The following is a 13,207-nucleotide window of genomic DNA, read 5'->3' on the forward strand; positions in this document are numbered from 1 at the left end:
GACTTTCTCCTAAGTTATATCTAAAGTTTTATATTGCTTATATTTAAAAGCAGTTAAAAGTTTTGCTTCATAGTCAGGTTTAAATATTGCCTAAAGTTAATATTATCAGATTAAACATGAAAAGTCTTCTGAACTAATTTGAAAAACTTGAGAATGTGCAGGTTTGTAATATAAGATGTGATGCTGAAATAAAATATTTTAAAGATCAACTATACCCAACCTTTGTATATTATCTTTTTAAATTTTATCTGAGAATTTAAAACTTTCAATGTCTAAAAAAAATTAGAAAGAACATTACAAAAATCTTTTATTGCTTCAAATTCTTCATTCTCTCCCAAAGCAATGACCAATCTGTAGTCCTAGTCTATCTAAAACTTATTGTGTTGAACTCATACATTGATAAAATCTCTCTAAAGAGCAATCATCTTTACAATACCTGTAAACATTTAAAATAATATAAACTTTGCCCTAGCAATTTCATTTCAACAAATTTATTCTACTGATATACCTGCACAAGTATACAAATAGGTATAATGTTATTAACTGCAGCTTTGTATATAATAATAAAGAATACTTTTCAGATCCTACATGTCCATCACTAGAGGACTAATTCACTAAATGACAACCCATCTATAAATGTAATACTGTATGGCTATTGAAAAGAAGGAACCATGAAACTAATATGTCAATTATATTTCAATTTTTAAAATAAATAAATGCAAAGAAGGAACCAGTCCTTTTATGTGCAGATATGGAGACAATTTTGAGATACACTGGAAATGAAATAACAAAAATAAAAACAAAGCATAGAGTGGTATATGTCATTACATTCACATTAGTGTGAATCAAAATAGTTGTGCAGTAAATAACCACACCAGGCATTCAAAATAGAAATAAAGCAATGTAAATTCACAGCAGGAAAGAAGGTATACTACTACCTAACCTTAAGGAAAGAAAATATTAGTAAGTTTTACTGAGATTTCAACATTTATGAGTGTAAAGGAGGATATATATATATATACATATATATATATGCATGCACATACACAGAATATCTTTGGAGGGTTACTCAGGAAGCCGGTAAGGGTTGTTGCCTTAAAAAGGGACATAGGACTAATGAATCATTGAACACTACATCAAAAACTAATGATGTACTATATGCTGGCTAACTAAACATAATAAAAGTAAATAAATAAATAAATAATAAAAAGGGACATAGGGAGTAGAAGTAAAAGGAAACTTATATTGTACTGTATATTTATTGGCACTGTTTAAACTTAATAAGAATGTGCATATTATCTATTAGAAAATAAATACTTAATAAAAAGGAAATTAAAGAAAATAAAGCTTACCGGGCTGGACAAGTGGCTTTGTAGAGCTGACAAGACCTGCTCTCCTGCTCACTGATTTTTTTTAACTGGAAACCTTTTCTCCTTGGCCCATACTGACACTCCATTACCACGGCTCTACTCCCTGTGGGCCAAAACCAACTATTGATATTAATTCAAGTATCCATCTGTTCTGGACACTAGAATAAAAATAACTTGGTGGTGGCAATGTCAAAATTTACACTTTCAATTACACAACTTTAAGTAAAGAAAACATCAGTAAGTCTTACTAAGTTGTACAAACACATAAGTTTAAAAGTTTATTATAATATTGACCAAACGTACATTATGGTAAAGAAATTTGCAAATACCACATATACTGAATGTTAACTGATATTTACATACATATGGTTTTTAATAATAAAATTTCACTTTATAAGTAGAAATTAGCAAAAGCTACATTTGTTAGTAAATATTGTCATGTAAAGTTTTATTTCCTTTTATAGTTATTTCCTTATTTCTATTTATACTGTTAAAATATAGTTCCCCCTTATTCACGGGGAATACGTTCCAAGACCCACAGTGAATGCCTGAAAGGATGGATAATACTAAACCCTATATAAACTATGTTTTTTCCTATCCATATATACCTATGATAAAGTTTAATTAATAAATTAGGCACAGTAAAAGATTGACTACAATAACATAAACTAGAACAATTATAACAATATATTGTCATAAAAGTTATATGAATGGGGTCTCTCTCAAAATATCTTATTGTACTGTACTCACCCTCCTTCTGGTGCTGATGTGAGATGATAAAATGCCTACATGATGAGATGAAGTGAGGGGAATGACGAAGGCATTGTGATGTAGCATTAGGCTACTACTGACCTTCTGACAATAGTCAGAAGGAGGATCATCTGCTTCCAGACTGTGGTTGAAAACAGGCAACTGAAACCTTGGAAAGTGAAACTGAGGATAAGGGGGGACTACAATAATGTAATAACCAGCCTCTGAGATGGTCCCCAGTGATCCCTGCCTCCTAGTACTCACGTCCTTGTGTAATTCCCTCCCCTTTAGCATGGGCTAGACTTACTAAGTTACTCCTAACGAATATGGCAGAAGTGACAAGATGTTATTTTTGATATAAGGTTATAAAAAGACTGTGACTTCCATCCTGGGTATGCTCTTGCTCTTGCTTGGATTGGTCTGTCTGGACGAAATCAGCTGTCTGTGGTGAGGCAGCTCTGTGGTGAGGCCCATGTGGCAAGGAATAAGCCACATGAGTGAGCTTGGAAGCAGATCTTCCCCCAGCCAAGCGGTGAGATGCCTGCAGCTCCAGCCAACACCCGAATTGCAGTCTTGTGACAGAACCTGAGGCAGAACCACCGTGCCAAGCCACTCTTGGATTCAGGAATCACAGAAACCAGGAGATAAATGTTTGCTGCTTTCAGCCATCAAGTTTTGGGTAATTTGCTACATAGCAATAGAATATAAATAAATGGATGTAAAAAGTTCATGGCTTTAAATAGAATATCCTATTTTAGGTAGAGTACAGCAAATTTTTCAAATATAAAAAACCGTCATAAGTGAAAGTGTTGATAAAGCCAACATTAAAATTTAAAACTTTAAAAATTTATAAATTTAAGAATTTATATTAGTAAGGGGATAATAAAAATTAATATGCAGAATGTAAAGAGTTACAAGTAATTTTTAAAAATAAAGAACAGAAGAATGGGTAAAGACTATGAATAGGTAATTCAGAAAGAAAAAAAGATATTAAATGAACAAATAGATGTTCAACTTTACTAGTAAATATGGAAATGCAAATTCAAGCAATAGTAAAATACTATCTCACACTCTTCGCATTGGCAAAATAAAAAATTTGACAAGACTCTAAAATAACTTAATCCACTTATGAATTTTAACATCACGAAAAGGTGTTGCACATAGATAGCAATAAGAAGTACACAGCACACCTATGAAGTATTCTTGCAAAATACTTTAATGGAAATTAAATATTCATTTAAATAAGCCTCTAGATCTAACAGTTCACAGGAAATATAGGAGATTTTTAAAAAACATCTTAAACTACAGCACAGAGATGGAATCAACAAAACTCAGACTATAGAAAACTCTACAGGATAAACTACCCGGGGGAAAAGAGGAGAGAAATTTTTAGATGAAAAGAAATTAAGAGATAAAACCAAATGTAATCTGTTTGGATATGAATTTGAACAAACCTATGGAAAAAGAATTATTAGATAAGTAAAGAAATGTGAACATTATTAAGAAATTACTGTTAATTCTTTTAAAAGTATGATAATGTGATTGCCATTGTACATATGTACGTATATAAAGAGTCCTTATCTTTTAGAGATATATACTTTAGTATATAATATATACTTTAGTAATTACAGATAAAGCAACTGGGTATCTGGAATTTGCTATAAAATCATCTTGGAGGTGGGGAATGAAGAAGTGGGTAGGGATATAAATGAGACAAGAATGACCATATGCTAATAGTTGTTGAAGCTGGATGATGGATACTGGAGAGTCATGGGATTTCATATATTATTACCTTTACTTTGAGAGAGATATATATATACATAATACATATTATTATATATATTACCTTTAATATATGTATATGTATACACATATATATATGTGTGTCATATATATACACGAAAATTTCCAGAATACAAAGATTTTTAAAGTCTGACAATGCTAAGTCATAAGGTAAATGAAGGAAAGGGAAATTTTCATACATTGCTGAAACAAGTAAAAATTGGTATAGCTCGTCACTTCCTCATGTACAATTCTGAAACTGAAAAAGTTCAGAAAACAAAATTTTTTGGAACCCATTTGACTGCAAAACCTGACCTGAACTTTATGTGGCTATTTATAATCTTTATTCCTCTTAGTGTTACTATCCATAAAATATTACTGTATTTGATTATGTGATATGGTCAACAGAATACTTGCTGGGAATATTCTGTAATATTATATTACATTCCAAAAATTCTGAAATACATGTTGCCAAAAAAATTTAAAGAAGAGATTTTGTACCTGTACAACCACTTTATTTTTTTTTAATTCTTTTATTAGGTGGTCTTTTTTAAAATTTAAATTCAATTAATTAACATAGAGTGTTATTAGTGTCAGGGGTATAGGTCAGTGATTCATCAGTCCTATATAATACTCAGTGCTCATTACATCAAGTGCCCTCCTTAATGTCCATCACCCAACCACTCCAACCCCCCACCCCCCTCCCCTCCAGCAACCCTCAGTTTATTTCCTATGATTAAGAGTCTCTTCTGGTTTGTCTCCCTCTCTGATTTTGTCTTGTTTTATTTTTACCTCCCTTCCTCTATGCTCCTATTTTGTTTCTTAAATTCCACATATGAGTGAGATCATATGATAATTGTCTTTCTCTGACTGACTTATTTCACTTAGCATAATACCCTCTAGTTTCATCCATTTCTTTGCAAATGGCAAGATTTCTTTTCTTGGTGGGGAGGATGGCTCTTGTACAACCACTTTAGAGAGCAACTTGAGATAATCTTGTAAAGATGAAATGGGCATACTTCACAACTTAGCAATTCCACTTTAATGCATGCACTAACTTATTTACATCTTTTCAACAGAAAACGTATATTGTCAAGGTTTGACTACAGCATTCTTTGTAATACTGAAAATTAGAAACATCCTAAATGATCATTAGTAGAAAAATAATTGTGGTTTGGTCATATGCTGGAATGTTACATAATGGTTACATTAAGATCTGTAAGTATCAATATGGATGGATTTCAAGAAATAAGGGTGAGTGAAAATTTACATAACAATGTCCATAGTTTACTATTTATGAATATTTCAAACTATTCAAAACAACAAAATACATTATTATAAATACAAATATGTGTGGTAAAGTATAAAAATATAGACTGGAAAGATACACAGCAAATTTAAGTAGTGGCTGCCTGTGGAGAGTTAACATGGGGATTAGAACTATGGAGGGGAAAAATGTTCCATCTTTTATAGGAAACTGATGAAACCTGGGTAGAAGAGGTTACATTTATCTCATCTTCCTCCACATATCTTTTTTTACCCTCAGAGGTCCAGGATGAGACTGCAACTCTTCCAGCTGAATCAGTATTTCCATAGTCCTAAAACAAATCACTGTTCTTTATGTTCTTTGGGATTTGATTAGCCCTAGGGTGAATCTCTGGAAATTGTTTGAAACTCCACCACTTTAGGGGCATCTGGCTGGCTCAATCAGTGGAGCATGCGACTCTTGATCTCAGGGTTGTGAGTTCGAACCCCACGTTGGGAATACAGATTATTTAAAAATAAAATCTTTAAAAAACACACACACAAAACTCTACCATTTTAATACACACTAGCCCAATATTTAAGAATAGTATATGTAACACATTTGATGCTTGAGAATCCTAATATTGGAATTCTGTATGCTAGAACTCCAGATTGCATACAAATTCTACACAGTAACTCCAGAGTTATAAACTATAAGCTATATAAAATGAATACAAATTTGTCCCACAAGATGAATCAAGAGAGAAGAGAATATCTGGACTGGAAAAAAAAAATCCAACAGATATACATATTTAGAATAATAAAATTGCTCTATTAATATTTTTATTTTCTATTTATCAGCATAATATCTAAAGAAGTATTATTTATTCTAATGTATTAAAATATAATTTCATAAAATAATTGGTCACATTTACTTCAAGTTTTCTTTTTAATTTAATATGCACTTTCATCAATTAATATTCAGTTGCCATCCACAAAAATGAAAATTTTGGTAGAAAATTTTTATGAAAACCACATTTTCACAATGGATCATGGCTGTGAACCTTTTAAAATAATTCTTTTAAAAAGTACCTGCATTGGGGTGCCTGGGTGGCTCAGTTGGTTGAGCGACTGCCTTCAGCTCAGGTCATGATCCTGGAGTCCCGGGATCGAGTCCCACATCGGGCTGCCTGCTCAGCGGGGAGTCTGCTTCTCCCTCTGACCCTCCCCCCTCTCGTGCTCTCTCTTTCTCTCTCAAATAAATAAATAAAATCTTAAAAATAAATAAATAAATAAAAAGTACCTGCATTGACAAATGGGATTCCATCATATGGGACATACTGAGATTTCCACATCAAGCGTGTAGCTGGCTTGGCTGGGCTTGGAGATTGGCGGGTCCCCCAAACACTCTGTGTTTGCTGCTTATGAAATGTTAGGACACTTTCTAATTCAGTCTCACTTACACAGTAGCCACGGTATGAATCTCCAATTTTCTGCATGTAGTAGAAATTAAATAACAAAATTATTAGCAAGTATGTTTCATTGTACAAAAAATTTAATGAAGTGGTTGTCCAAGATAAAAGACTCATCAATTTTCGGGCGCCTGGGTGGCTCAGTTGGTTAAGCGACTGCCTTTGGCTCTGGTCATGATCCGGGAGTCCCCAGGATCGAGTCCCGCATCGGGCTCCCTGCTCGGCGAGGAGCCTGCTTCCCCCTCTGACCGTCCCCCTTCTCGTGTACTCTCTCTCTCATTCTCACTCTCTCAAAACAAATAAATAAATAAATCTTTAAAAAAAAAAAGACTCATCAGTTTTCAAAAGAGAATGTCATTCTCCCCTCAGATCAATGATCTTGTACAACCAGTGTATCTGATTTGCTTTCAACTAGCATTATCAAATAGATATTCTCCAATATTTGTTAGAGAATATAATGTCAAACTCATGGCCACACCATCAGTATCAAAATCTTGCTTGAGAGAAATAATATTTAGGAAGGATAGTTTGAAGAATATATTGTGTATCTATTCTTCCATATATTTAAAATTCTACCCCTTTTATGCCGATCCAACCAGATCGGCATAAAACTAGCCATAGAGTACTGGTTCCTGATGGGGCTTCTTTTGCTAAAATTAATTTTGAGGGGCGCCTGGGTGGCTCAGTCGTTAAGCATCTGCCTTCGGCTCAGGTCGTGATCCCAGGGTCCTGGGATCAAGCCTCGCATCGGGCTCCCTGCTCCGCGGGAAACCTGCTTCTCCCTCTCCCGCTCCCCCTGCTTGTGTTCCCTCTCTCGCTGTGTCTCTCTCTCTCAAATAAATAAAATTTAAAAAAAATAAATAAATAAAATTAAATTAATTTTGATAGGACATGAATCTTTTTGAAAGCCTATGAAAATTGTGATGGTATCTCCTAAATGGTATCAAAGAATTTGCTCATTATATCAAGATTCTTTTTAAGAAGATCCTTCTCTGAGAGAAAATCCTGTCTGAACTTAGTACCAAAAATAGATAATCATTGGGGCGCCTGGGTGGCTCAGTTGGTTAAGCGACTGCCTTCGGCTCAGGTCATGATCCCGGAGTCCCAGGATCGAGTCCCGCATCGGGCTCCCGGCTCAGCGGGGAGCCTGCTTCTCCCTCTGACCTTCTCCCCTCTCATGCTGTTTCTCTCTCTCTCTCTCTCTCTCTCAAATAAATAAATAAAATCTTTAAAAAAAAAATAGATAATCATTTTATTTTATGGAAATTAACTTAATTACTTTTATCTAATGGAAACAGACTAACTGGGTTTTCTCTTTTTGAAATGTAGATGCTTAAATTATAGACAAGTGTATGTGTACATGTGCACATATATGTGTGTGTGTGTACATACAGTTCATTAAGATAAACATTTCTTACTTCCATTTTATGGTTACATTCTTGTTTTTCTTTACTCTTTAGTTCCCATTTTAATTTCCACCTTGCTAATATATTTTATGTATTTTTGTAAGCTGTCTTCATTCTTCCTGAAACAAGGAAGGTGTAAATAAATCATGTAAATAAATTGATATTATCTACCCATAAGCATGTAAGTAACCCTCAACGAAAGTAGAAGCTTTTTCTATACCAAAAGAGAAAAATCTATTAACTGTGATCTCCTACACTAAAATGCATACAGACCTAGAACTGACTCCATGTATGTTTCTCCATTAAAGGGAACAAGAGCAGAGATGTGGGACTAGGAATCTTTTTACTAGACTAAATTTTTCACCCTGCAGGAATACATTTAAAAAGAAGAAGGTATGGGGCGCCTGAGTGGCTCAGTTGGTTAAGGGTCTGCCTTCAGCTCAGGTCATGATCCCAGGGTCCTGGGATCGAGTCCCACACCGGGCTCCCTGCTCAGCAGGGAGTCTGCTCCTCCCTCTCCCTCTCCTTCTGCCCCTTCCCTGGCTTGTGCTCTCTCTCACACTCTCTCTCTCTCAAATAAATAAAATCTTAAAAATAATTAATTATTTATTTATTTAATTAAGGAAGGTATCAAAATACTGTTGTGGCTGTACTTTGGGTCATAATAAGAAGAGATAATCTGATGCCAAGCAATACATTATCTCCAATTTCCCCTAAAAATAACAAAAATGCCTATGCTTACAAATATTTTTCTAGCCCAGATATTTCTGCATCAAAATATCGACTACAGGGGCGCCTGGGTGGCTCAGTCATTAAATGGCTGCCTTTGGCTCAGATCATGATCCTAGGGCCCTGGGATCAAGTCCCACATCGGGCTCCCTGATCCATGGGAAGCCTGTTCTCCCTCTCCCACTCCCCCTGCTTGTGTTCCTGCTCTCACTATCTCTGTCTCTGTCAAATAAATAAATAAAATCTTTAAAAAAATAATGACTACAAATAAAAGTAGAAACATAAAGTCCAGCTTATTAACATTTTTTAACAAATAAAATGAACAGAGTTTATAATGTTGTCAATGAAAGGAAAAATTCAGAATTAGTACAATATAACCAGGTCTCTATCAGAAGATAAAAAGTTTAACACAGTTTTGAAATTTATTCAACTAGTGTATTTTGTTCAAACCTAAAAAATGCTTATGGAAAAACATAATTAAATGAAAAGTCAAAAAGTAAAAAGGATTATTAAATACACATATATATTTTATTTTTTATTTCTTTATTTTTTTTTAAAGATTTTATTTATTTATTTGACAGAGAGAGATAGCGAGAGCAGGAATACAAGCAGGGGGAGTGGGAGAGGGAGAAGCAGGCTTCCTGCTGAGCAGGGAGCCCAATGTGGGACTCGATCCCAGGACCCTGGGATCATGACCTGAGCCGAAGGCAGACACTTAACAACTGAGCCACCCAGGCGCCCTACACACATATATTTTAAAGACTTTACTTATTTAAGAGAGAGAGCATGAGTGGAAGGGAGGGGCAGAGGGAGAGGAATAGGGACAAGCAGACTCCCCAATAAGTGTGGAGCCCAATGTGGGGCTCAATCCCAGGACCCTGAGATCATGACTTGAGCCGAAGTCAGATGCTCAACAGACTGAGCCACCCAGGTGCCCCTATTAAACAATATTTTGAAGGAAAATGCAGAAAACATTTCTTCAGCCATTAACCAAAATTGTTTTTCACTATTGATACAGCTTAGGAGATTAGAAAGACTCCTTCACTGATGGAGATATTCATTCTGTTGGACAGAATGAAACTAGAAGAGATTTTAACTAGTTTCTTATAAGATGTATGACATGAGGTAAGCCACACAATGCAAATTGTTGTAAAACAAGGTGATTTGACTACATAATTGCTAATGCTTTAACGTCTATAGCATTCTGTAAAGTTTATAATAACAATTTTAAAAACCCTCATCAGGGGTGCCTGGGTGGCTCAGTTCTTAAGCATCTGCCTTCGGCTCAGGTCATGATCCCAGGGTCCCGGGATGGAGCCCCATATCGGGCTCCCTGCTCTGCAGGGAGCCCGCTTCTTCTCTCCCACTCCCCGTGTTTGTGTTCCCTCTCTCACTGTGTCTCTCTCTGTCAAATAAAGAAATAAAATCTTTTAAAAATAAATAAATAAATAAATAAATAAATAAATAAATAAATAAAAACCCTCATCAGGGACACCTGGGTGGCTCAGTAGGTTGAGCATCTGACTCTTTTTTTTTGAGCATCTGACTCTTGATTTCAGCTCAGGTCATGATCTCAGGGTCCTGGGATTGAGCCCTGCAACAGCTCTGTGTTCAACAGGGAGTCGGCTTGAGATTCTCTCTTTCCCTCTACCCCTTACCCTGCTCACGCTCTCTCTCTTTCTTTAAAATAATAAATAAATCTTTAAAAAAAAAAAACTTTCATCAAACAACAGTAATAGTTCCTTTTGGAAACCAGTGAAAAACTGTAACAAAAAGTGTGAGGGAAAAAATCTATCTACCTACCTATACATACAGACTTTCATAAATATGACTTAGAAAAGCAACAATAGTAAAAATGTCCTACTCAGTATAATACATCACATCATTAGACTTTATTATTAGAACTTTTCACAAAATATTAAAACTGAAGTAATGTTTTCCCCTTCTATTTTGAAAATTTGTTTAAAATAATGAGGCATTTTAATAATTAGTCATCATCACGTATGGTTTACATGTACAAGAGCATGGTCCCTTCCCTCAAAAAGTGTATAGTCTAAATGCTATGTAATGATGAACAAATAATTAAGCAAATAATTTACAACAGTAATGACAATAAATACCAAAGAACTTAAAGAGATAAATAGGTAAAAGCTAAAATAATCATTATTTACAGAAAAGATATATAGGACTTGCATTAGGATTTAAAGAATAGTTAGAAAGGTAAGCAGAAGAAAATAAAATATATTAGGAAATGGAAATAAAAACAAGTCAAGGCAGAGAGAAGGGAAGATTCTGAAGTGTTTGTACAAAGTAGGAAGATAAGGCTAACAAGAATGAATGATGAGCTGCAGAAAAGTAGTAAATAAAGTAGGATAAAGTAATACCAGATTATGCAAGACCTTGAAAGCTATGTATAGTGGTAAATGATATGGAAAAAATAACACTGAACTTACTGGGCAATGAGAAAAAAATAATGAAAGCAATATTTAAAGACAAGTAGTTTTAGAAAACTAGATAGTAGGGCCCCGAAATGGAAGAGTCAAAGAGATTAGAAGGAAGGTTGTCACTATAATTAAGTTCAAGGTGGAGCGCCTGGGTGGCTCACTCGTTAAGTGGCTGCCTTCAGCTCAGGTCATGATCCCAGAGTATTGGGATTGAGCCTGGCATCAGGCTCCCTGATCAGTGGGAAGCCTGCTTCTCCCTCTCCCACCACCCCTGCTTGTGTTTCCTCTTGCTGTCTCTCTCTCTCTGTCAAATAAATAAAAAAAATCTTTAAAAAAAAAGTTCACAGTAACACAAGTCTGTGGAAGAGGTAGCCCAACCACCTCACAAAAAAAGAGATACTTTAAATGAAAAACTAAAAGAATCAGGTGACTATTTTAGTATGGGAAAGGAAGAAATTAATCTAAAACACTGTGCCATGGGGCGCCTGGGTGGCTCAGTTGGTTGGGTGACTGCCTTCAGCTCAGGTCATGATCCTGGAGTCCCAGGATTGAGTCCCGCATCGGGCTCCCTGCTCAGTGGGAAGTCTGCTTTTCCCTCTGACCCTCCTCCCTCTCATGTTCTCTCTCTATAATTCTCTCTCTCTCTCAATAAAAAAAAAAAAAAATCTTTAAAAAATAAAACACTGTGCCTGAATGTCTAAGGAAAAGGTATTTGTCATTAAACAGACAAGGAATTTAGGAAGTAGAGCTAGTTGTGACATGGTAATTTCTGTTTAGCACATGGCGAATTTGAGGTGAAATTCAAGTAAAGCTTCGAGTAAGTAGCTTGAGATCTGGGGCAAGACAAAGGGCATAATTAAAGAACCAGTGATATTGATTTGGAAATCATTTTTATAAAAATGAGAGGTGAAAGTTAACAAAGTTGATCAGTTTTCCAAGGGATAAAATGTAGAGAAATAAGACAAGGTCAAACAGCAAAACTTAAAGAGTTTCCATTGAGAATATGAAAAGAAATAAGCAAAAGTAAAGAAAGAGAAGTGATGGTCAAAAAATAAAAAGTAGAAAAACATGATAATGAAGTTTCATGGAAGACAATAGAAAAGAGCTGTAAGAGAAGAAATGACAGTGAAGTATGAAGGGATTTATATGATCTCTGCTTTAACAGAGCTTACAATCTCTAAGGAATAAAAGAATAGATGCGATCAGAGTTAGCACAAACAAAGTATTACAGATACAGTCTATTAGTTGTACTCAAAAGTGGACATTTTGGGATGCATTATAGTGATAATCAATTTAGTGATTCTAGGTAAGGATTATTTTTAACTCACCTCACAGCTCCTAAGACGGCAGGCCCACATAGGTGTATTAGAAGAAAGTGGCTGGAGAGGAGCCAGAAACGGTTCTTCAAGCATTCTGGGACAAGGGAGGAATAAACATAAATATATATTACAAGTTACACACACACAAACACACATACAACATTCAACTGTTTTATCCCCTTAGCCAGTGTTACAGACAATATATTGAAGTCATCAATAAGAAACTGTAATAATAGGGGCACCTAGCTGGCTCAAATGGTATAGCATGCGACTCGATCTTGGAGTCATGAGTTCAAGCCCCAAGCTGGGTGTAGAGTTTACTTAAAAAAATAAATAAATAAAATCTTTTTTTCTTTTTTAAGATTTTATTTATTTATTTGACAGAGAGAGAGACAGCGAGAGAGGGAACACAAGCAGAGGGAGTGGGAGAGGGAGAAGCAGGTTTCCTGCTGAACAGGGAGCCTGAGGCAGGGCTTGATCCCAGGACCCTGTGATCATGACTTGAGCCAAAGGCAGATGCTTAACGACTGAGCCACCCAGGTGCCCCATAAATAAATAAAATCTTAATTGTAGTAATAATAGAGTTGGTGGGTGTATTAATTATAATTTTCTTTAAACATCACTCTTTTATTAACTGCTAAAGCAAAGGCCTAAGTTTCTTCTTCCAAATATCTGTAGCCCCAACAAATT

The 13,207-nt window shown here is 35.2% G+C and overlaps 1 protein-coding gene across 6 annotated transcripts in view; it reads right to left on the reverse strand.

The window, feature by feature from the left end:
* The window catches only part of CARF (calcium responsive transcription factor), a 90,698-nt gene that overhangs the window by 46,076 nt on the left and 31,415 nt on the right, over positions 1-13,207 (reverse strand). For 4 of the 6 annotated variants that reach the window (XR_012374573.1, XR_012374575.1, XR_012374574.1 and 1 more), the window contains 3 exons: positions 12,527-12,611; positions 6,451-6,640; positions 1,353-1,473 (listed from right to left, as the gene is read on the reverse strand). Coding sequence is in view for 1 of the 6 variants with exons in the window: in XM_025893039.2 (XP_025748824.1) it covers positions 1,353-1,473; positions 6,451-6,640; positions 12,527-12,611 (396 nt within the window). In the remaining 5 variants the exon portion in view is untranslated. Of the gene's footprint in view, positions 1-1,352; positions 1,491-2,120; positions 2,443-6,450; positions 6,641-12,526; positions 12,612-13,207 lie in introns of those variants that run through there. The other 2 variants (XR_012374576.1, XR_012374578.1) reach the window with 2 other exon arrangements.

Source organism: Callorhinus ursinus, unplaced genomic scaffold (genome assembly GCF_003265705.2).
Source record: "Callorhinus ursinus isolate GAN/ISIS: 27379988/994484 unplaced genomic scaffold, GSC_fseal_2.0 scaffold2, whole genome shotgun sequence".
NCBI classification, from domain to species: Eukaryota; Metazoa; Chordata; class Mammalia; order Carnivora; family Otariidae; genus Callorhinus; species Callorhinus ursinus.